The sequence below is a fragment of the Martes martes genome (assembly GCF_963455335.1).
Source record: "Martes martes genome assembly, chromosome: X".
NCBI lineage: Eukaryota > Metazoa > Chordata > Mammalia > Carnivora > Mustelidae > Martes > Martes martes.
In genome coordinates, this window is record NC_137897.1 from 26058206 (window position 1) to 26083914 (window position 25709).

Consider the following 25709-nt stretch of genomic DNA (forward strand, 5'->3'; position numbering starts at 1 on the left):
GGAGATGTCATCAAAGACTTGAGAAAGGATAAAAAAAGAATGAAATAAGGTAATGGCAAAATTTTTCCTGTTTTTCAGTGTTGGGAATCCTTGTTTATACATGTTTATGTGATACATTATATTTCTCGAGACATTTAATGAAAGAAAATGAATATGTATGTTCATTTCGATTCCTTTGGAAAGGAGAAAAGAGATGGCATTCTGTGTCTTTTTTCTCTTCCCAGCTTTTAAATTCCACAATTACTTACATAATGCTACTGAGAAATAGGAAAATTTAATGAAACAAAAAATGAACCATGTATATAAGATGGTTAGTTGGTTTATAAAGAAATAACCCTTCATTTAAATATTGATTTCTCTAGGAAATCTTTCTTGATAAGGAATAGTGGCTAGAATAGGTATGCCATTAACCTTTAAAATATCTCATTCTGGGGACGCCTGGGTGGCTCAATTGGTTAAGCGGCTGCCTTCGGCTCAGGTCATGATCCCAGCGTCCTGGGATCAAGTCCCACATCGGGCTCCTTGCTCCGCGGGGAGCCTGCTTCTCCCTCTGCCTCTGCCTACCACTCTGTCTGCCTGTGCTCGCTCGCTCTCTCTCTCTCTAACAAATAAATAAATTTAAAAAAAATTTTAAATATCTCATTCTGTAAAACCAAGGAATGAGGGTGGAAACTTCCATCCTCCTTGCCACAGTGATTTGTTTAGGTGTGAGTGTATGACTTAAGCTAGTCCAACCACACAGAAGTTTGGCACTTTCATTTGAAGGTCAAGAAAGGAAAGTTTTCTTTCCTTTTTAATATAGTATGGTATGCAAAATATATCCTATAACAGTTATGACATTGTTGAAGGGCAAAACTGAACAATGAGCTGGGGTCTTGGGTATGCCATGCCTGAAGCCCACATAATAGTTCCATTTCATAAGCCAATAATTTCCTTTCTTCTTAAAGTCAGTTTGAGTTGGATTTTATATTAGTTGCAATTGATGATATTCTCATGTATTGTCAGATTTAATTTAAAGGAATATACTCAATCATAGAATCTATTTCATCATACTTCAACTGCCTGCTTACTTTGTGTTTTTTTCAAATAGATTGTAAACATTGTCGACTTAACATAACGCTTTCCAAGAAAGAGTCCGTAGATCAAAAAATTCAGTTTGTAAAGTATTGACACTTACTTAATTTTCTTTATCTATATATAAGGTGACTGTATATCCAGTTTATCCTGGATAAGCTTAGTTAACCCTTATTCTCTGGCATCATTAATAATGGCACATATTTTCCTTCTTGAGAATATTATGATTTAGGCAACAAATCATAAGATAGACTATAAGCTGAGTTTTAAAATCAGCCACATTCTTGCTCTTTGTAAGCTCAGTATGATAGGCAAGTGCCCTTAAACTGCCACCTACCTGTGACAATCTCATAGACAGAAGTAACTAACATTATACATCTCATCCCCCTTAGGACTCTTTAGCTTCCCTTTGTTGCATTCTTTCAGACTTTTAGCAAGCAACCTGTTAAAACTTGATGAATGGGGTTGCAAGATAACCAGACTGCAAAAGTAACTGTGTTATGTCTTTAAAAATGACTAAGAGGTATATTTCTTTTTTCACTTTTAGATGGCAGGTATGGCTACGTCCCTGAAGTCTGGATTTCCTTGCCCTCAAAAAGTGTTGAGTTCTTTGTTTTAGAAAACCTTGGATTTTAGAAAATGATCTAGAATAACTGAGACCCCTAGGCAAGGAAAAAAGAGCAGACTTGTTATATACACCAGGAGATTTCTTTTGTGTATACTCAAAGGCCTTTAAAAACTCTTGAAGGACACCGATGGAATGGGGAACCTTGAAAAATAACCAACACAGTGAATTCCCCAACTATCTAGAAGAAAGATTTTGAGCCACATTTTATCTGATTTAGAAAAAAATGAAGATACAGAACATTTCTTATGCTTTACAGTTGAGAAAGAATTCATTTGTAACTTTATAAAGAATTATCCTAGTATCTTTTCATATCAACAGAAAATAATTAGACTCAATACTCAAAACCAAATAAGTTCATTTTTAATAGATTTTAAGAATATGATAGTATGATTAGATAGTAATAATATTGGGGGGCAAGGAATTGATCTTCTAATGGGAAAACTCTAATTGACATCTGCACAGAGTTTGTGATGATGGTAAAAAAAAAAATTTCATCTCAGCTTTAGAGAATTCGCAGGTCAGTTCTATATCCTATTCCGTGAAAGAATTATAGGTGCCTTAGTCCTAACACCAAAATATAAATAAAACTGAGGGAAGAAAAAGAAGCAAAACAGGGCTTTAGCGTTAGGATTATACCTTGAAAAACAAAACCAAAAAACAAGATGTTGAAAAATGCCAGTCAGTATCATGATCACATACAATGAGTTGCCACATCATTAGAGGTTATCGGAAATAAGCAGGTGTGTACTGGGAGACCAAAAAGACAAAATTATCAAAAAATAATCAGCCCCCCACACCTTTGCCTCCAGCCTTCAGGACACTTAAAATCACAACCCCTAAATTATCTGAAGAACTTTCCAATGTAAGGAATTAATATATATACATATATTTTAAAGAAGGAGATCTGACACATTTTATATGACTTAAATATTGGATAAAAAATTTAATACAAAAGTTTAAAATTAGGTACGATGCAATTTGGAAGCTAGCCAAGTAAAGGGTATTTCTAAGTGATTTAAAACAAATTAACATTTACTTTGAAACCTAAGCTTTAAGGGTCAAAGAAAGAAGAGAAATAAACTAGAACATGTCTCCTAGTTATAAAATACATATTTATTTATTTATTTATTTATTTATTTTTATTTTTAAAATTTCTATGATTTATTTGAGAGAAAGACAGAGAGAGGGGGTGATCACAAGTGGGGAAGAAGGGCAGAGAGAGAGGGAGAAGCAGGCTCTCTGCTGAGCAGGGAGCTAGATGTGGGGCTTGATCCCAGGATCCTGAGATCATGACCTGAGCCCAGGGCAGAGGCTTAACTCACTGAGTCACCCACGTGCCCCGTAAAATACATATTTAAAGAGACAAACTTGGGGGAACATCTGCGATTATAAGCTCTCTGCTTTTTATTGATAAAGTAGTTTCCTATTCAGTGTAAACAGGAGTTTAAGAAAATAAGTGAGTGAAACTTCCATTTCAGCTAAGTCTACTTAAGATCCATCATGTCATATGATAGGTTCTTCTGAGAAAACAATTAGTACTAGAATCAGAGTTACCAACAGTGTCTACTTACAGGCCCAGGGATAGCTGACATTTGACACACTGAGGAACAGTAGTCTCCACATTTTTCTGACTGAGCGCACTTACTATTTAAAAAATTATGGGGGCACCTGGGTGGCTCAGTGGGTTAAGCCTCTGCCTTCGGCTCAGGTCATGATCTCAGGGTCTTGGGATTGAGCCCCGCATCGGGCTCTCTGCTCAGCGGGGAGCCTGCTTCCTTTCCCCTCTCTCTGCCTGCCTCTGCCTGCTTGTGATCTCTGTCAAATAAATAAATAAAATCTTAAAAAGAAAAAAGAAAAAATTATGGCTCATACATACCAATCCCTACTTATTCAAATTTTATACATGTACAACTTCATTAATACAGTAGGTATTTTGGAAAACATCAATAAAATATTAACTTTTAAAGAATGAGAGAAAAATAAATATAAATAGAATATGTGGTTCTTATATATTCCCATTAAGGATCTCTGTAACTGAACAGTCAAAGGAAGAGACAAGTGTTTCCACTTAACAACAACAAAACAACATGAAAAGTGTGTGATTTTGGTTTTTTAGACATTACATGGAAAAATGCTAAAATGTATATAAGCATTTAATGTCTTTAAATGATTCTCTATATTGTGTGCTTCTGTCTAAAACTCATACAGGTTTTAATAAACAATATTTAAAAATAAATTATATGTAATATATTATTATATCTTTACAGACAACACTGATTTTATAGGAAACTGTTCTAAATCCTTGCCCTCAGTTATTCATTCCAGAGAAAGTCTTGTTACTTGGTTCCTGGTATAGATCACAATGGGAGGCATAAATGCCATCCTTCTAACAACTTTCTAAATTATAGACAGTATTAAAAGACAAGAGTTCTAAAAGATTAATTTGGTAAAAACAAATGCATATAGAGAAATCAAGTGACTCACAGAGATATGCTATTTTGAATACCACAAGTTAACATTCTCTAAACTGTGCTCCTCAAGATGTTCCATACAAACAAATTCCATGCAGAAATGCTGAGCTAAACAGTGCTAACATTCCTGCAGGACTTTTCAGTGACTTTGCTATGGTGATGTACACTACAGATCCCTATGATGGGCAAAGTCCATGCATGTTTCTCAGTTTATTTGACTTTTTCATGAGGAACATCTGTTAACATCTGATGGAGTTAATGTCTGAGGAAATCTTGAGATACAGTAGCCCCTAAGAACAATAGTGTATTTCCTAGTGAAAATCTTAATATTCATCATTTTCCATTTTTTTTGCAGCAAAAATAGACAACTGAAATTATGAGAGGCATGAGGGGCTGTTCTTGTCGGAGCATGTGGTGATGAAGAAGGAAAAGTCTAGGGGCCTGGGCCTTGGGATAGTGCTGCAATAAAGACAACATGTATGCTGCAATAAAGACAACTAAGCACATGCAAAGCAGCTTTAAGATGAGAGGAGAAGGGCAATACAGACAAGGGGGAAAAAACCATAAATGTGCTCTTTTAAAAAAATTTTATATTAAATGAGCCACATTACTCATTTTCTTGTTTGATCATGTTAGCAGTGGTAATCTTTTAAGTGCTTACATTTTACCTTGAACTCTGTGGGTATGTTTGGATCTTTATAATTCAGAATATTAAAACTGATGACCTAACACTATGTATATTGATGCTAATGGATCTCTTCCAGAATATGGCAGGCTAATTACGTTATTGTCAAAGTAACTGCTTTCTCTTCTTCAATTAGAAAATATATAGAAGCAAAAAGAAAGAAATGGATAATATATTTTTCCTTAATTTTATTTTATTGATAACTGAAATAAATTTAAACAGAGTACATGTGTGTTACAGCTATTTACAGCAGCACTGGCCAACAGTACTTTGAGCAGGGATGGAAATGTTCTGTATATGTGCTGTTCAAAACGGTAGTCGCTAGTCACACGTGCTATTTGAAATGCAGCTATTGCAACTGAAGTGATTTTTAAACTGTAATTAATTGATTTTATAATTATTTTTTTAAATGATGGAAATGGTTTATATTTTGATTTTGGTTATACAACTGCATATATTTGTCAAAACTCCTAACTATACATTTAAAAAATGAGTTTGACGGCCTATAAGCAAACATTTAATAAACTCTACTTAAAAAATCAAACAAAACCAGGGCACCTGGGTGGCCCACGTGGTTAAGTGTCTGAGTCTTGGTTTCAGCTCAGGTCATGATCTCAGGGTTGGGGGATTACCCCCAAACGGGCTCCTGTTTAGTGTGGACTTTGCTGGAGATTATCTTCCTCTCCCTCTCTCTCTGCTGCCCCCCACTCCTGTGCCCTCTAAATAAATAAATAAATATAATCTTAAAAAAAAACAAACAAAACCAAGACAATTATACCAAAAACTATTACAAAGCAAAAATTGTTGTCAATTCTTAAACTACAATGTCGAAATCTTTTAAAATTCATGTGGAAAAATAAAACCTTCCAGGGTTAACTAAATAGCATATTAAGTATATTAAGTATGAAATAGCATTCTATTCTCTGTAATTTAAAGAGAAGAGCAAGTGAAAAGTCCTGAGTAAACACTGCAGCATATGCAACAGAAGCATGTCTTTCCAGAATCACTCCCTGGGACTTGAAAAAGATGCCTCTTCTTTCTGACCACGATGGTGTCTGATCTGATATCCACTGTCATTCTGACTTTCTCCCTTTCTGGCTGCTTTCAAGATTTTTTCCTTGTCCTTAGTTTTCAGAGCTTAATTATGATGTGTCTTGACAAGGATCTTTTTCGGTTTATCCTGTTTGAGGTTCTCTCAGCTTCTGGAATCTGCATGTTTATGCCTCTGGTCAAACTTGGGAAGTTCTTGGCCATTATTTCTTCTAGGACTCTGTCAGCCCCAACCTTACTCTTCTCCTTTCATAACTGTGATGGCACAGTATTGGATCTTCTGTCCCATAGGTCTCGGAGGCTCTGCTCACTTTCCTCTGCTTTCTCTCTGTATTTCAGGTTGGCTAGTACTCATTGTTCTACCTTCCAATTCACAGCTCCTTCTTTTCTCTCCCCTCCACTTGGCTGTCAAGTCCACCCACCTAGCCCTTTATTTTGGTTATTGCATATTTTTTTCAGTTCAGAAATTTCCATTTGGGTCTCCTTCAAATCTGTTTCTGCTGAGACTTTTTTTTTTTTTTAACCATTTGTTTAAGTGTTCGTGATTGTTCGCTGAAGCATTCTTAGGATGGCTGCTTTAAAGTCCTTTTCAGCTAACTCTATCATCTCTGTCAGCCCTGGGTTGGCATCTAGTGATTGTGTTTTTTTGGACCCAGCTGGCGATCTTCCTGGTTCTTGTATGATGAGTGTTTTTTTTTTTTTTTAATTGAAACCTGGACATTTCCATCCTATGCTATGAGGCACTGGATCTTACTTAAACCTTCCATTTAAGCTGGCTCCTTCACCCCAGCAGGGGCTAAGGGGGGTGCTGGGGCAGGTACTTTCTCTTTCCTGAGAGGTGGAGGCAGGCAGAAGTCCAAACTCACCATGCAGCCTCCCCTGGCACCATGAAGTCAGAAGGCCCATTACCACCCAGTGGGGTTGAAAGCTCCAGCTCTTACAAGTCCTTGATGGTGGGGATGGGGGTGCTCCAGTTCTTTCTGAGTGTTTGGCAGGAGTACAACAGTTATTGTCTAAAAGGTTGGTCTTACTAGGCTACCTGTTTCCTGATCCTTTGGTGAAAGAATAGATTTTTAATTTTGGTTTGTCTGTGCCTTTTGGCATTTCTGAATTTCTGGCTTCTTCAGTTCTAAGTCTGGGATAAATGAGGCAAAAAGAAAACCCAGGGAGCTTACTGCTGTGTCACTCTGTGGATCTGAAAACCTGGAGTTGGTCTGCCTTCTCTCTACCTTTGTAACGAATGCTGGAATCTTCTAGGCTAGCAGGCAGAGGACAGGAGGACCATGAAAATCTGTGGTGTTCCAGATGGAGATGTTGTAGCAGTGCCACTGCTTCAGGTAGAAAGCATCGTCCACCATGCTGACTGTGTCTGGGAACTGCTGCTCCATGCCTTTGCAGCAGCAACATCTTACTCTTACCCATATTCATGTCCCCCAGAAGCACGATCTTCCCATTGGGCTTCCTCATCTTCTGACAAGAAGGCCCCTTCCCACTCCCTTCACCAGTCTGGCCAATGTATCCTGGGCACCACTGGAACAGCTGGTACCTGCCCCCAGATGGCTCGGACCCCAGACCCATGAGAACCCAGACTCCTGGGAACCTGTACTCTTGGGGACCACTGGAACTTTCCCATTCAGACACCTAGGAGGATGGAAGAGGAGGTGCTTCAAGTTTAATTAATTCAAATATAAATAGCCACATGTAGCTAGTGACTACTGTACTGGACAGTGCAGATTTAGAGAATTATACACAACACGTACGGTTAATTAGGACGTTACTCCTTCAGAATAGAGGAGGGAATATAAACACAAAGCATTCAATGTCCCTCTGAAATTTACATTGTTTTCAGGGACCTTTGCATGGTGTGATTATAAAGTAACAGAAGTGATGTCTACTACTACACATTATTATCATTATTATTATTATTATTATTATCTCATGTTCACACCTCCCTGCCATCTCTCTGAGGAAAAAACTAAAACAGGAAAACAATCAGATCATTTTCATCTAATTAAAAGTGTTTAAGTCTGAGGAACAATATACATCTCTTAAAGTTAGGAGTGGTCATATGACACATTTTGCCTCAATGTCCTGGAAGCAGACGACTTTTATGTGGGGAGGATAGAAAAGCTTTTGTTTACCTTGTAAATGTAAGCTGACACCTGACACATGCATTTACTTTCCCCATTTCCCGCTTTTCCACTTTAAAACATAACCACAGAGCTTAGATGTGGTGTAGCCATCCTGCAACCACAGGAAGGAATGGAACCACATGTTAAGAATGGCTGGGGATGATTGAAGAAGGAATTGGGGCACATCATTTTTGAGGCTGCTGGACCTACCCTGGAAGAAAGAATTTTGGAGGTCTTGCTATGTGAGCAAATCTCTTATATGTAAAAGCTATTGTAATGGGGATTTTTGTCATATATAGCCAAACCCAATCCTATCAGTATGAATTGGGGTTAAAAAAAAAGATTGTCTAATTTTTTTTTTTTTAGATTTTTATTTGACAGACAGAGAGAGAGAGATCACAAGTAGGCAGAGAGAGAGGGAAGGAAGCCCCCTGCCAAGCAGAGAGCCTGATGCAGAGCTCAATCCTAAGACCCTGAGATCATGACCTGAGCCGAAGGCAGAGGTTCAACCCACTGAGCCACCCAGGCGCCCCAGGATTGTCTACTTTTTAAAATTCTTATGGTCGGAAATTATAACTCTTTTTGTTAGATGTAGTAAATTTAATTCCCAGAAGCCTTTTATTCATCACTGACAGAAAACAAACAGAAATCATGCTGCATTTAAAAGTTAAAATATGCATATGCCTCCATAACAGAAATGTTAAATTTTAAATGTTAAGTCATCCGTGAAGATTAAATAAATAAACAATCGTTTCTAAAACAACCAGTATGTCTTTAGTTGCTATAGCAAAAAGAAAACTATGCCTGCCTTTAAGAAAATTTAAATTCCTCTCAAGGGTTAACATGTAAAAATGTAAAAGGCCAAATGACAATAAATGTTTATTTTTTTATTTTTTTTAAAGATTTTTATTTATTTGTTTGACAGACAGAGATCACAAGTAGGCAGAAAGGCAGGCAGAGAGAGAGAGGGAGAAGCAGGCTCCCCGCTGAGCAGAGAGCCCAACATGGGGCTCGATCCCAAAACCCTGGGATCACAACCTGAGCCGAAGGCAGAGGCCTTAACCCACTGAGCCACCCAGGTGCCCTGACAATAATAAATGTTTAAAAAAGCAGTTTAAGACAACAGAAACAGATTTAAAAGAAAACATATGGCTAATGGACAAAATAATTCTGTGGTGTGTATATGGACCACATCTTCTTTATCCATTCGTCTATTGAAGGACATCTTGGCTCTTTACAGTTTGGTGACTGTGGCCATTGCTGCTATGAACACTGGGGTACTGATGGCTCTTCTTTTCACTACATCTGTATCTTTGGGTAATACCCACCAGTGCAATTGTGGGGTCATAGGGTAGCTCTATTTTACTCAGCCAGCTGAAAGGATGAATACACAGCTTTTGCATCAACATGGGTGGGACTGGATATTATACTGGGTGAAATAAGTCAAACAGAGAAAGTTAATTATCATATGGTTTCACTTATTTGTGGGACATAAGGAATAGCATAGAGGACATTGGGAGAAGGAAGGGGAAAATGAAGGGGGAGAAAATAGAGTGGGAGACGAACCATGAGAAACTACGGACTCCAGGAAACAAACAGAGGGTTTTAGAAGAGAGGGGGTTTGGGGGCATGGGTGAGCCTGGTGATGGGTATCAAGGAGGGCACAGATTGCATGGAGTTTTGGGTGTTATATGCAAACAATGAATCATGGAATACTACAGCAAAAACTAATGATATATTGTATGGTGACTAACATAGCACAATTCAAAAAAAGAAAAAAAAAGAAAAAAATATTTTGCAATGAGTCACTGATTAAAAAGACCAATATAGATTAAAGTTATCAAAACAAATTTCACAGAGCAGCCAGGGATAGATTTCAAAAGCTTCAATGCTCTGACAAACCAGTCAACTCTATATTTCTAATCATTATAATCAACTTGAAGGAGTGTGAAGGAACCCTAAGTCATTGGTGTTGTTACCTCATAATTGGATTTGGTTAGAACTCACACCTGCAAATGGTTGCACCATTCTCATCTACAAAGTTCTTAACGCTAAAAATAAAATACCTCTTCATTTTGATTTAGAGAACACTTTTACTGTAAAATCTCATTATACGTAGCTTCTTGCCTGCTTACATTCTTTCCATCTGCTATTATCTGCTCCCAGTAACTGTCTTCTTGTAGTGCCTAACACCTATTATATAACTTTAGAAAAATAAAATCAAACTTGGGAAGTGTAGTAAAATGGTGGTTTGATTTTTATGTCAAATTTCTCAAGGGGCAGTTATAGTTCTATCTGCGGTAGCTTTTTATGATTTTCACATAATGTGACATGACAGAAAAGCTTAGCCTCAATGGAGTTGCTACAGATTATTTTCCCTCTCACCATGGTCTCATTCTTTCAGATTTAGGGGGAAAAAGCATGAAGGAGTTAAGTGTAAGTTATTCTCTTTTCTCCACTTTCTTAAGTAGAGATTTATCTATATACTTTTTCCCAAACTTTGTCCATAGCTTTACCTTTTATTATTTCTAGTTGGAAGGTTTAAAAATAATCCAAGAGATGAACATAGATTAAATCAGTTTGGCGGGGAGGGTAAAGTCTATCATTACAAAGTTTATTCTGTTTGAAAGGAGAATATGTCAGGTAAATCAAAGCATTTCTATTCTTGGCATAAATCACACAGAAGATATTCTTTCCCTGAATAAATTCTAAGAAATACATAATTCTTGAATATGATGCTACTTGTTTACACAGAATGCAAAACATAAAGATAAGGGAATCTGGAAGGATTTGTGAATTACTAAAATTATGTTCACAGTTATTTTTATAAATCTAATGAAGAATAAACTCACATCACTCTAGAAACCCTGGCATTATTTTTAGAGAATTCATAAAATATCACAAGACTATAGTCAATTCCTACTGCTTCTATTTCAAAAACAATGCAGCTATGATCACCTTGGAAATTCACTGATCAATTAACTTGGATTATGAAAATCAAAAACATTAGAACATATTATGCAGAAATAAATTTTCATCCCCAGGTTACTGGATAAAAATTAACAATACATGTGAAAGGAGAAATCTAGCTTAATTTCTTCTCTAAGAGAGAGGCAGGCACATACTAAGAGGAAGGAAATAAATGATTCATTCATTCAATTTAATATATATGATTAAAACCACCATAGCATTTTTTTCTTGTGGCAATTACCTCTCTTTGCCTTTTATGCTTTCCTCACAGAATATATACTCTAAAATTAGAACTCATATACTTTTTTATTTTATATTTTAAGGTTTTATTTAAATTCCAGTTAGCATACAATATTAGTTTCAGGTGTGTAACACAGTGACTGAACACTTTCATACATCACCCCAAGCTCATTACAAGTGGACTCCTTAATCCCCACCATCTATTTAACGTATCCCCCTAGCCTTCTCCCCTCTGATAATCCTCAGTTTGTTCTCTACAGTTAAGAGTCTGCTTCCTGGTTTGCCTCTCTTCTTTCCCCTTGGGTCTTTTGCTTTGTTTCTTAAATTTCACATATGAGTAAAGTCATATGGTATTTGTCTTTCTCTGACTTATCTCACTTAGCACAATACTCTCTAGCTCCATCCATGTCATTGCAAATGGCAAGACTACATTCTTTACAATGGCTAAATAATATTCCATTGTGTGTGTACATATACATATGTACATGTATACATATACAAATATATACACACTTTCTTTATCTATTCATTGGCCAATGGTCACTTGGGCTGCTTCCATAGTTTGGCTTTTGTAAATAATGCTGCTATAAACATAGGGGTGGAAGTATCCCTTTGAATTAATATTTTTGTTGAGTACCTTTTCATGTGTTTGTTGGCCAGTAGGATGTCTTCTTTGGAGAAATGGCTATTCATGTCTTCTGCACATTTTTAAATTGGATTATTTGTTTTTTGGGTGTTGAGTTGTACAAGTTCTTTATAGGTTTTGTATACTAACCCTTTATCTGGTATGTCATTTGCAAATATATTCTCCCATTCCATAGGTTGCTTTTCAGTTTTGTTGATTGTTTCCTTCTCCATGCACAAACTGTTTATTTTGATGAAGCCCCAATAGTTTATTTTTGCTTTTGTTTCCCTTGCCTCAGTGGACATTATCTAGAAAGAAGTTGCTATGGCTCATGTCAAAGAAGTTATTTCCTGGGTCTCTTACCAGGTTTTTATGATTTTGGGTCTCACATTTAGGTCTTTAATCCATTTTATTTTTGTGTATGGTGGGAGAAAGTGGTCCAGTTTAATTCTTTTGCATATTGCTGCCTGTTTTCCCAGCACCATTTGTTGAAGAGACCGCCTCTTTCCCATTGGATGTTTTTTCCTGCTTTGTTGAAGATAATTGACCATATAGTTGGGGGTTCATTTTTAGGTTTTTTATTCTGTTCTATTGATCTGTGTGTCTATTTTTGTGCTAGTACCATACTGTTTAGATTACTACAGCTTTGTAATATAACTTGGAGTCTGGAATTGCGATGCCTTTAGCTTTTCTGTTCCTTTTCAAGATTACTTTGGCTATTTGGGTTTTTTTGTGGTTCCATACAAATTTTAGGATTGTTTGTTCTAGTTCTGTGAAAAATGCCATTAGTATTATGTTAGGGATTGCATTAAATGTGTTGACTGCTTTGGGTAGTATATTTAAAAAAATATATATTTGTTCTTCCGATCCATGAGCATGGAGTGTCTATTTCTTGGTATTGTATTTAGTTTCTTTCACCAATGTTTCATAGTTTTCAGAGTACAGGTCTTTCACCTCTTTGTTTAGGTTTGTCTGTAGGTATCTTATGTTTTTAGTGCAATTATAAATGAGATGAATTTCTTAATTTCTCTTTCTGTTGCTTTATTATTGGTATATTGAAATCAATAGATTTCTGTATGTTGGTTTTGTATCCTGTGATTTTGCTGAATTCATTTAGCAGGGTTTTGCTGGAGTCTTTGGGTTTTCTTTAAGTAATATACCATTCGTAAATAGTGGATGTTTTACTTCTTTCCTGCTGATTTGGAAGAGGTTTTTTTGTTTGTTTGTTTTTTGTTTGTTTGTTTGTTTTTTAAGAGGGGAAGAGACAGAGAGAGAGAGAGAAAGTCTTAATCAGGTTCCACACCCAGTGTGTATCCTAATGCTGGGCTCAGTCTCAGAATCCCGAGATCATGACCTGAGCCAAAATCAAGAGTTGGATGCTTAACTGACAGCCACCTAGGGATCCCTGGATGACTTATTTCTTTGTGTTGCCTGATTGCTACAGCTAGGATTTCTAGTACTATGTTGAATAAAAGTGGTAGAGGATAAGCTCTCAGTTTTTCCCCATCGGGGATAATATTAGCTGTGGGTTTTTCATAGATGGCTGTTATGATGTTGATATGTTCTCTCTAAACCTACTATGTTGAGGGTTTTTATCATGAATGGGTGTTGCACTTTGTCAAATGATTTTTCTGCATCTACGGAAAGGATCATATGGTTCCTATGCTTTTTTTTTTTTTAATTAACATGATATATAACAATGATTGATTCGTGAATATTGAACCATACTTACAACCCAGGAATAAAACCCACTTGGTCGTCATGAATGATTTTTTGAATGTATTGTTGGATTTGGTTTGCTAGTATTTTGTTGAGGATTTCTGCATCTAAATTCATTAGAGATATTGGTCTGTGGTTCTCTTTTTTGGTGGTATCTTTATTTGCTTTTGGTATCAGGGTAATTTTGGCCTCATAGAATGAATTTGGAAGTTTTTCTTCCTTTTCTATTTTTTGGAATAGTTTGAGAAGAATAGGTATTAACCCTTTAAACATTTGGTAGAAGTCACCTGTGAAGCCAACTGGTCCTGGACTTTTTTTTGTTGGAGCTTTCTGATTACTGAATCAATTTCTTTGCTTGTTATCACTCTGTTCAAGTTTTCTATTTCTTCCTGTTTCAGTTTTGATAATTTACATGTTTGTAGGAATTTATCCATTTCTTTCAGGTTGTTCCACTTGGTGACATACAGTTTTTCATAATATTCTCTTATAATTGTTTGTATTTCTGTGGTGTTGGTTATTTCTCCTCTCTCATTTGTGATTTCATTTGGGTCCTTTCTCTTTACTTTTTGATAAATCTGCTAGAGCTTTATCAATTTTATTTTTTTTTTTAAAGACCGAGCTCCTGTGTTTGGTCCTTAGCCTAAATGTGGTAAGTTTTAACTTGATGTGCTCTGGTCTGCTTGTGAAATGAGACCTGTCACCACCTCCACCAAAACTGAGACCTTGCAAAACTCTCTGGGAAATGTGGTGTGGGCAGGGGTTTGTGTTGGTCTTCTGGGGGAGGGACCCACCACTCTGGGACTGAGGCTAGTGTGGCTGGGTCCGGCCGTTCCACCAGAGAGCAGGGGGGTGGAACTTAGCCTAAGCAATTTTGTAGCCAGTGTCTGCATTGTGCTGCTTCCTGCAGGTGAGTCTGTGTTTACGCTGAGGGGATAAGGAAGAAAATGGCACTGGCCAGCTCCTTTGTTCCAGGAGAGGCACCTCCAAGAATTCTGCCTTTCAGGGACAGGCTTCAAGAAGAGTGAATAATCTCCCTGCTGTGTGCCCTAGCCACTCTTTGGATCTTGTTTCCATGCTGTATGCATCCTTGCTGTTTGCCTAACTTCTCTCTAGGAGTAGCACAGTGCCTTCAAGGTTCTATCCCAGCCAAGCCCCCTGACCTTTAAAACTCTAGATTTTAAGTCCCACTGGTTGCAAGAACTCAGGGAATCCAGCCCCTCTCACTTTCCAACCCTATGGCTATGGGGAAACATTCTCCTTGTGCATTCACCTGCATCGCTTTCTCCCCTAAACCAACTCTCTGCACTTCCTAACTTCCTCTATGTGGTCTCTTCTCGCTTTAGTTGTGGAGTTTGTTTTGTTAGTCTTCAGGTTGATTTCTGGGGGTATTTAGGATGATTCGATAGTTATCTAGTGGTCTTCATGGGATGAGGCAAGCCTAAGTCCTCCTACTTCACCACCATCCTCTTCTCTCTGCCTATTCTTTTTAATCCCCAGGAACAGATAACACTGATATCCTTCACCAGCAAGTGTTCAATAAATAACAGATGAATGAAAACTTAGTCTTACACCAAAAGTCCTTTAAAGTTAATCACTATATCTCTAATGAATCTGAATGACATTGTAACTCAGGTCTCAGAGCAGGCATTTGAGAGATAAAATATATTCATATTATTTATTTTCATTGCAAACTCTAAAAATATTTATCTCATATGTATGTTTATATACATATATACACTAGTATATATATACACTATATGTATATATATATACATAAAATATATTATGTATATATACATATATACACTAGTAGTTATGTGTGAATATTATTTTATCTTAATCTCAATTATTCACTAACACACAGGGGAAATCAAATTCAAATCCAAGCTCCTACTCCACTATCTCTTTCCAACATCATTTCCTAATAGTCCCTTGCCTGTCTTTAGCATGCTTTGCAACATAGGTTTTCAAAGATAATTTGTTGAACTGAGGAATGAATGAACAAAGAATCATGCACCTAGCATTAACATTACCTACCATTACCCTAACATTAAGTTCAACAGTAGGAGGAACTTACAGTATTGTACACTACAACTGTAATTATAGACTTCAAGGACCCAAAATTATGGTGAAATGAAAAGCTCCCAAAGCAGATAATAACATTCAGAGTACAATAGCATTATATAGTTTTCAAAAAAGATGAAAAGACATTGAATTAGTTATATTAGTTATATTGCTTTCTAATAAGACAGAGAAGATCACATATTTTAGGTATTTTTATGAAAATAATAAAAGCCATTTCATGTAACAGATTTATTTGTAATCAAGCAAGGAAATTTTGAAGTAGAATTTGCTATTTAAAAACAATGACAAACATGAATTTCCTTATCAGAATCCCACTGGTATTTTAGTGAAAACACAGTATACTGGCTTTTATCAGAATTCATGTAAATATCATGGTTCAGTTTTACTTGATAAGGTTTTGACAGAAAATTTTACAGTGAACTGAATGGAAATGTATTTAAGATATGCATTTCCATTCACAGACTTTGAAATATGTAGTTTAGTAAAACTTATGTTTCTCTTGAAGCCAAAAAGTGTATGGTATCACTTTCCATAAAAAGGTTATTATGACACTTCGAGAATAGGATTTTTTTGTGTTTGCAACTCTATGACCTTCATCTTTAGGGGAGTTTATTTTATCATGACCAGAGAATAATCTAAATCAAATTGTGGACAGTGACTTATCCTTCGATCCTTCCGTGAAGATAATAGTGAATTTGGCTCTCATTAGGTAGGGAGAGAAAATTGTATGCATGTGGAGCAGTGATTCACACAGTTATGAGCTTTCTACAGGAGACATATACATTTGTCAGAAGATAATTGCAGTACCAAATTTCTAAATATCCTCAGCCAAACATATTATAACATTATTCATCACAGAATATAACACACACCTTCTATATGTGGAAAGACGACACCCTCTGGAGTGTGTTTCTTATTTAAGGTTGTACAGAACTACAAAGATGAGATGTCAAGGGCTGGATGGTTGTTAAAAGAAAAAAAACCAGAATAATCAATCTCCTCACCCTAAGATGACTGTCCTACAACTTGTGAAGTCTGTTGGATACCCATGGGAATAAACTGCATAACTTGTTTTGATTTTGGTGGAGAAATGAGGAGATGCTTAAGAGATAGGGCATCATAGAAAAAGAAAAAGAAGTAAGAAACATTCGTAAATGTAATGATTTACATTAGGGCAATTACATTCACTAAATCACCCTACACCAATTACCTGTATTATCTGTAGCTTTTCTCATTTGTTGAATAAGGGAAACTATTTGCAATATCCATTCTGCTGCTATGCTCATGACAGCAGAATAACACCAAGAAATGTTCTGTTTTGTTTTGTTTTTAGTTTAAACAATGCCTTTTTCCCCAACACTGTTTCACCAATCCTTCTAGGTCCATGCTAGACAAGTTTTTTTTTGTCAGAAGATTGTGCCTGAAATTCTCATTGAAAGTTATAATCAGAATAATTCTGAACCCATTCAATTGCTCTTTGTGTAGATACAGCCAGAGTTCAAAAAATAATCATGAGGGCGCCTGGGTGGCTCAGTTGGTTGAGCGACTGCCTTCAGCTCAGGTCATGATCCCGGACTTCCAGGATCGAGTCTCGCATCGGGCTCCCAGCTCCTTGGGGAGTCTGCTTCTCCCTCTGACCTTCTCCTCTCTCATGCTCTCTCTCATTCATTCTCTCTCAAATAAATAAATAAAATCTTTAAAAAAATTATCATGAAACTTTTATTAAAGGCTTTGACCTTAACAATAAAAAAATTAAACACATCCAAGTAATTATTTTCCATATAAATATAGACTGTATGTACTGAAACTGCTTATTCAATTTTTGGATAATGAAATCTCCCAGGTAGAGGTATAATGTGTAGTTAAAAATGAATCTTGAACAATGGTGTTATCATCTTGTCCAGATTGGCCAATTTTTCTCAACCCCAACCTGGAGAGGTCTTATTACAGGATAAAACCCCTTTGCCGATTCAATTCTTTACTCAATATAGGGCCCATGGTTTAGATTTAGTCGTGAATTACCCTGAACACCTGGCCAAAATGACTTGAAAAAAGACTATAATTTATTTAGCACAGGCAATCAGATACCAGCAGTATAAAAAAATAATGATATCATATGGCTGTCTAAATCTTATCTGTTGATAGCAACACAATTCCCCACTGCCCCAAAGCTCTCCTCAAATTTGCCATCCACCTTTCTTATCTCCCCAACCTCTCTCTCCCTCCAACCCTCCAACCCTTTTCTCATTTCTCCTGTCCTCCCTTTCTCTTTCTTCCTCTCTAATTTTCTTTCCTTCCTTCCCTCTTTCCCTCCTCTCCTTCCCTCTTCCTTTGTCTTTCCCTCCTTCCTTTCCCAAATGGTCATATTTTCAGTGAAAAACTATAGACATATTTTCCCTTCATTTGACAGATTATGTCAGTAAAAGAAAACTGAATAATTGTCAAAACAATTTTGTTTCAATTTTACTTAAACATATGATGAAATAAAAAGCGCATTTTTAAAAATCAGACTTTTTTGATACGAAACTATAAATTACAAATCACACTCTGCTATTAATTCACAATGTTAGGAAATCAACTTGGAGCTTCATGTATGTTTTACTTTTAAAGGTTTAATTTGCATAATTTGCATCCCAATTCCTCTACAATATAATGGTATATTTTTTACTCTCTAAAGTTAAGCAGTCAAGTTGCTTAATTTTTTAAATGACTGCATTTTATAAACTTTAAGCAATTTATAGTTGTCATTTTAATTTCTATTTTTTTGCTTAATATAATTCACTTAGTAAAAATTATTATTTTTTTTTTTTAGGAAACATTACTTTTATTTCAAAATAGTGGCAGCCTAGTTTTCCAAACTAAGAACTTAAACAACTTAAGTGAAAGGAAAACAGAAGCTTAATATCAAATACATGATTTTGAATTCCAGGTCTAAAATTATAAAGAGCTAACTTATTCAAATATCTGATCCTCCTTCCCTTACTGGGAAGAATAATTTAATCACTCTATGTCTAAAAAATGTTATTATAACTTCTGACCTAACTTATGATGCTTCATAGCTACAATTAAAATCCCAAATTTCAATCTCTATTAAAAATAAAGCTATTATTTCACATTTCATTCACATTATCCATCAAGTAATCAAAATTTATTGAGAACCAGTATGTGCAAAGGTCAAACTTAAATTTAAGGTCTTGAGGCATAAATGGTCTTTATTTCAGGTGTCCCTGTAGCAAAGGTGAAATAAATAAACATACTGCTTAGATCCCATCATCACTTCCTACAAATCCGCTTTATTTGTGCCATCCTCCATCCTGTTCTACATATTCTTGCCTGAGTTCAGGGATATTTATTGCTTATTGGCTGCTCAGCATCTTTTCCCCTTCCTATTTTCAACAGATCCCCAGTTTCTTTGGAGGGGAACAACCCCTCCCTCACTGTGAGGGGTTTTGGAAGGAGATGGTTTTAAAGCAAAGTTCTCTGCTTTCTTCTAGCTAAGAGATGGGTGTGTGACCCAAGCAAGGTCAACTGGACTCCCTCTTCCAGGACTTTGTATTCTGAACTTTTAAACAGTATGCAGAAAAAAGAGGATCGCAAAGACAGCCCAGAGTAGGTATTATGAACCAGATGCCCAGATGTGCTCGGACAGCTTTTCTCTCTCTAAGCCTTTCCCACTGCCTTCATGCCAGTTCCAGTGCATTCACCTTCTGATTTAATCAGAGGATGTTTTCTGTTGCTTACATCCAGAAAACCCTATTGATAGTCAACAAACTACATCTGATGATTTTACCTTTTTGTTTAAAATACTTCAAGCATTGCCACTGCCTGCAGGCCATAATCAAAACTCCTTGTTCTAGCAAGGAAAGATCTCCATTTCGTAGCCCCATCCCTCTCTATCCAACTTCATCAATTTCTTCCTCACCCCCTTAATTTCAGCTATATGGAATCACAATTTATGTAACACATTACATTGTTTTCCACCTCAGCAAAAAGTAGAGTTTGCTTCTTCTGCCAGAATCACCTTTCTGTTTTATCTACCTGATTATTTCCAACTTGTTCTTTATTACGTGGCTTAAGTTTTAGCTTCTTCAAGAAAATTTTCCTGACCTCTATTTTCTTCCCTGGCTTAGTCAGGTGCCCTCTTCCTGAAGTAAGGCCCCAGAGCATCCCCTAAACATGTCCAGGGAGGGAGAAACCTGCAGTGGGGACCCTGGAATCAGACTGTATGAGTTCAAATTCCACTGTTGTCTTGTTACTACTTGACCTTGGGCAGATTATTTAACATCACTGTGCTTTTATATCAATCTTACAGTGTAGTGAGCATTAAGTAATACATGTGAAGTACTTAAAAGTGACTAGCATATAATTAGTGTTAAACATGTGCTAGGTATTATCCTGTAATTTATTTCTATTAGTGTTGTTATTGGTCTTTTTCCCTTCACCTGCTTTAATCTATGCATTGCTATCTTATCCAAGTCTGTAGTTACCAGGCATTTAGTAGTAGCTCAATAAAAATTTGTTAAATGAACATATAAATAAATAGTCACTGATAGTGTTTTGCAGTTTATAAAGTCCTTTTGAAATATTACCTCATTTCTCACACTTCAACTATTAAAGTTAGGATTACTTTGTTTAAAAGTTCACATAGAGAAAAATGTTTATTCCCTGATATTGTAATAAATACATCCCCAAACTAATCTCTTTTTTTGTCCCCCTCACACTTGTTTAATGTTTATTTATGGTCACTTTACTGACCATATAGTGATAGAAAGCTCTAAAAGTCAAGAACTTACAATGTCTTTATAACTCATTTTTTTAATATGAGGGGAAAAAGCAGGAATAGCACTCCATTATTCAGCAAGAAAAGGGAAATTTTATATATATAATACTTATATGTATACCTCTATATACAAATATGATATACATAACTCTATCTCATTATATAACATTTAAAATATATAAAATTAAAAATTAAAAAAATTATGTGTGTATCTATGATACACATTTATATATATATATGAATAGACTTATCTATATATATGAAATATATATAAATATATATGTGAAATATTTGTATATATATATGAGATAGACATTAATTCTCTTGCTTACTTGTTTTCAGTAAGCAACGCAGGGTGGGAAGCATACAATATATACAATGCCATATATATATATAGCATTTGAAAATTCCTGGCTTTCTGTGACCCTGTGACCCTAGGCATGGCACTTGAACTTCTCCTCTGAATTAATTTTGTACCTGTCTTTAAGACTATCATTTTGAAGAGGCATCAAATTAGTGGTCATTTTGGAAAAAGACAACCTTATTTTTCTGAACGCTGCTAAGCAGGTAGATTCTAAAGTAGATCCTAAAGGTTAGGATCACAAAGGAGTGTAGATTTCTTCTCCCCCTCTAATACCCAGTGGCTTTTACAAGAGGCCATAATGCCGGTGGCAGAATGGGGTGTAGATGTGGAAACAAACTCTTATTTTCATGCAATATTATTTTATGACAAAGAATTTACATGCTACAAATGCTGCGAAGAAGCCGATTTAAAATCTAATATTAATTACTAACATTAGTTAAGTACTTTTCAGTAAGCAAAGCAAATGGGAAAGTGTTTTTCATATACTACCTAATGTAATCCTCTTAACAACCTACAAGGCAAAGATGGTATCATCCTTCACATTGTGGTTCAGGGAGGTTGAATAACATGCCAAAGGTCTCCAACTGTAGGAAATGAGCCAAGCTTTGAACCCAGGCCATCTAACTCCAAAACCCTTGCTTTAAGCACTGCAACATATTGTTTTCTCTGGCTAGTAGTAGTCTTGGAAGTATTAGTATAATTTGATATGAAACTGTGTAAGAACATAATCTCTTATTTCTGCATGTATCAGCGCAGTGAAACTGTAAATGCTTAGCACTGTGTCTGGCACAGACTGTATATATAAAAACATATATATCACCAAATGGTAGCCACATTTACATTAATACTGGCAACCATATATGTAGTAAGAATACTTAGGCTTAGAAACCAAACAGATTTGGATTTGAATCTTTTCTCTGCTACTTACTAGGAGTATGGCATCTCAATGGCTTGTGCTGAAGGATGTACCTACTAAATACTTGTTCTAAAGGAGCAGTGAAACAAATTATACACATTTATATAAAAGTTACGTATCTTTATATACACGCATCTCCATCACTATGTGGTGAATATGAATGTGAACCCGTGTATCCTGTGCCCAGAAAAGGAAACCAAGATCCAGAGAATGAGTTGACCACAATCCTGTCATTTACAAATGACAAAGAACACTTAATTCATATCTCCTGAGTCTCAAATCAAGGTGCTTTAAATGCAGATTGCTTACTAACCACTTATTTTTATTCCTACTGAATTGCTAAAGTTCATTTTACAAAGGAATCTGTCTGCCTTACTCCCCACTTTTTCAAAAAGTATTTCTGTAACAACTAAATCCCTTCAATGCAATTTATTACCTCTAGAAAAGATTTGAAAATCATTTACCAGTGAAATAACTACAGCACATAAATATTTCAAAGAACTATTTTTCTTATTCATCCAGAAATATAAAAGAACCACAGTGTATTCATTTTAGCTAGGTCAACCAGATTTATATCAATGTATTCCTGTTTCTAACTGATATCATGGTTTTGCGGAATGGATTCCAAGAGGCTGATGAATGCAATCTTTATATTAAAAACATGTTTATTTGACTATAGCATTGCATAAATACCAATATTAAGATTTAAGGTATTTAAAAATGTATCATGTTTGGTACTTTTCTTTTCTAAAAATTTATAGCTAACTTTCAATGACATTCATCATTGTAGGAGGAAAATTGGCACAGACAACTCAGAAGAGTGAATAACCAACTCCCAGATTATTATATTTGATTCTGTAATATATTGTGGCTGCAGGCTGCCAAAACAAACAGTTTAAATGTAAACAGCTCAGTTGAACTACTTATTTGATATTAAATAGATTTTTTAAGTACTGGTTCTTTAGTGATTTAATTAAGCCAACTATAATTGCAAGGTTTATGGTTTTCTCCTTGTATCATTCTGTTTTTATTTATGGGTTTTAGATAATTATATGATTTTTTTTCCTGATCATATTTAGGCTATACAGAGTAGAGATAGTGTGTTGCTGACAGAGAAAAGCTGCCTAAAAACTGGTGGGAATATGTCTAGAAAGAGTGAACTGACATGTGAATGATCTTGACTTTAATGAAAAATCTCAACCAGGTTTTATCTTTTCCCCCATACCTTCTGCTTGATGATCATCTCATTGATGTCTTCAAGATCACCCACCATCACCCTCTGTGATTTTATAACTCGATCAAGCAGAGACAGCCAGTTGGTAAGTTCTGTCCAAGCTCGGTTGAAATCTGCCAGAGCAGGTACCTCCAACAGCAAGGAAGATGGCATTTCTAGTTTGGAGATGGCAGTTTCCTTGGTAACTGCGGGTTGTGTCACCAGAGTAACAGTCTGACTAGGAGCTAATTTTTTTTTTTTTTGCAAAAAAGGAAAAAAGAAAAAAAAAGAAAAATTAGAAACACAAGCAAAGAAGCCAATTTCAGTAACAACAGAACAAGCTTAATTAAAGTACAATAATATGAGCCAACGTATTATTTATTATGTTATAAATTTTTCTCCAGCAACATGAATATTTCATACAGTACTACATGATAGGACAATTCAAGGACTCACACTTTTCATTAGTACACATTTAACAATCTTTCAAAATGATTTTGCTTATTCTAATGGCTGGACAATTAATTTAATTTAAATGGTCCTTCTCAAATAACACTTACATAAACTGTGGAACTGGTAAAGAAAAAAGTATTCAGACTTTACCAGGTGGGAAAGTTTTACTTATTTTTTCTCATTCAAGATAAAAAAAAGCAAAAGTCAAGTTTGAATAGATTTTATTTCCTTGACCAGGAAGTAAATTACCTTGGAGTTGGATCCTAGCCAATGAAATGTTTTTGTCTTTGCTCTGTATTTTATATTGGGAATAGTTTCTCATATTTTTTTCCTTTTCTTTCAGACTGGTCATAAAGTGACTGGCAGTAGAGAAAACCCAAGCTATATAAACCTATAAAAGATTTTCTACTTGGATATGAAACACTATTTCCAGGTTATTAAGAAATATTAAATAGATATTAATACTGTGGAACACTATAGTATAAGATGGCACATGGCAATTGTTAAGATCCAAAACTCCTGAGTAAAAAACACTTAGGAGAGAATTCTTCTCTCTGTCCCAGGAGCTCTGTGACCTTTGTTACATTACTTAACTTCTCTAAGCTTCAGGTTTTCTCCTCAGTAAAGAAGGGACAATAACAGAGTGAATGTTAGAGGGGCAGTTGTGTGGATCCCATGATTAATATATGAAATGTACACAGAACAGTGCCATAAAATAACAATATTAGCACAGTTTCTGACACTGGTTGGTAATAATGTTAGGTATCACTATTTTTATAAGCACTGGATGAAAAAGAAAAACAGTGATGAATGAATATAAAAAGAAGTTGCAGATAAGAGGTAGAAATAGGTGAAATAGTTGGGAAAAATCAAAGGTCTGTGTGTGGCCCTTTATTTACTAAAGGGGGCCAAGCTTGCTAGTGCGAATTGTTACTAAATAACAACAAACAGCTGGGTAATAGAAGGTGAGTGATGAGGGGAAGAGAACACCTCATCTGGTTTAAAGTCCAGAGTCTCTGAAGCCTACCACATTGAGGAGACCAGGAGCAAAGAAATAATGGACTACATAGTTTAGAAGGGAAGCTTTGAGAGAAAGCTGCAAAGGACAACATCTTAACGGGAGACCTGAGAGCCATGGACAAGGAAGGAAATGTTCTAAGAACATGAGAAACATGCCATGTGTGAATTCCATTCTGAGGTGGCCATAAATCACTTTTCATGGTTGTATTACTTTCTACATTTTAAAGGCTGTCTTTTTGTGAGAGAAGATGATGAGGGAAATGGAAGGATGCCTCCTCTCTCTCAAGCTTCTTAGGGACAAGGGTTTCCTACAGCTGGGAGAAATAATCTTGAACAAGGCATAAAGAAAGGAAAACGGTAGAGTGTTAGAATAAAAAGTAATGGCAAGAAGTAATGACTGAAAAACAATGATACTGAGAAGAAAAAGAAGAAACAGTTTCTTGAGTCTGTCTCACTACTGTGAGGCTCTTTCTAGAAAGAATGACATATAATCTGCAGCAGAAATAGCATCTTGTGATCCAACACTCCTACTAGGAAGCATGCGGGCCAACAGGATCTAAAAATCTTAAAAGGGATTCCAAGAGAGGAGCCGAATCCCTGAGGAGGATGCATGGGTGAGGATTTTAAAAAGAGCTAAATTAAAACATCACTGGGAGAGCTAGCTGCTGAATGCCTGGCTGACTAGAAAATATGGACAAATTGTTCTTAAAATAGACACACAACAGATACTGAGGTAACATATAGTACTTTGGGATGATTTCAAAGTTCTGGGAAGTGTCAGACAACGTTTTCTTTTCTTCTTCTTCTTCTTCTTTTTCTTCTTCTTCTTCTTCTTTTAGCTTGACTTACTGAAAATTTGACCCTCAAAAGAGAGTAGAAAGATTTTTTTCCTCTAGATTTACTTCTAACCAACAAAGACACGCCTAATGAAGTGGAAATGGTCATGTCATCTTAAATTTCAATACAGTGAATGATGAGAATACAGAGAATTATCAGATTTCAACTGTTTTGAAAAAAGTCTTTGAAAAGAAAGGCTGGAGCCAGAGACTGAACAACAGAGAATGATTCAAGATGACTAAAAAGTACAGACAAATGACATTGGAATGATAACAGCACAAAGTTCTCCAATGAGGAAAAAGAAAGAAGTAGCACCAAGTACAATGTTGGCTGAAACAGATTTACAGAGAGATTGAAAGGTCAGCTAGGTAGCCATGGATGCACCCAGTCATGGGCAGGTGATTTAATTTATGAACCAGTCAGGCCCTTCATTGCTGGTCTAATCTC

The 25709-nt window shown here is 35.9% G+C and overlaps 1 protein-coding gene across 2 annotated transcripts in view; it reads right to left on the reverse strand.

Annotated features, from left to right (window-relative positions):
* Positions 1 to 25709, reverse strand: part of DMD (dystrophin) — a 2068501-nt gene that overhangs the window by 616374 nt on the left and 1426418 nt on the right. For both annotated transcript variants that reach the window (XM_080795194.1, XM_080795193.1), the window contains exon 51: positions 22965 to 23197. In XM_080795194.1, the coding sequence (XP_080651320.1) occupies positions 22965 to 23197 (233 nt within the window). The remainder of the gene's footprint in view (positions 1 to 22964; positions 23198 to 25709) is intronic.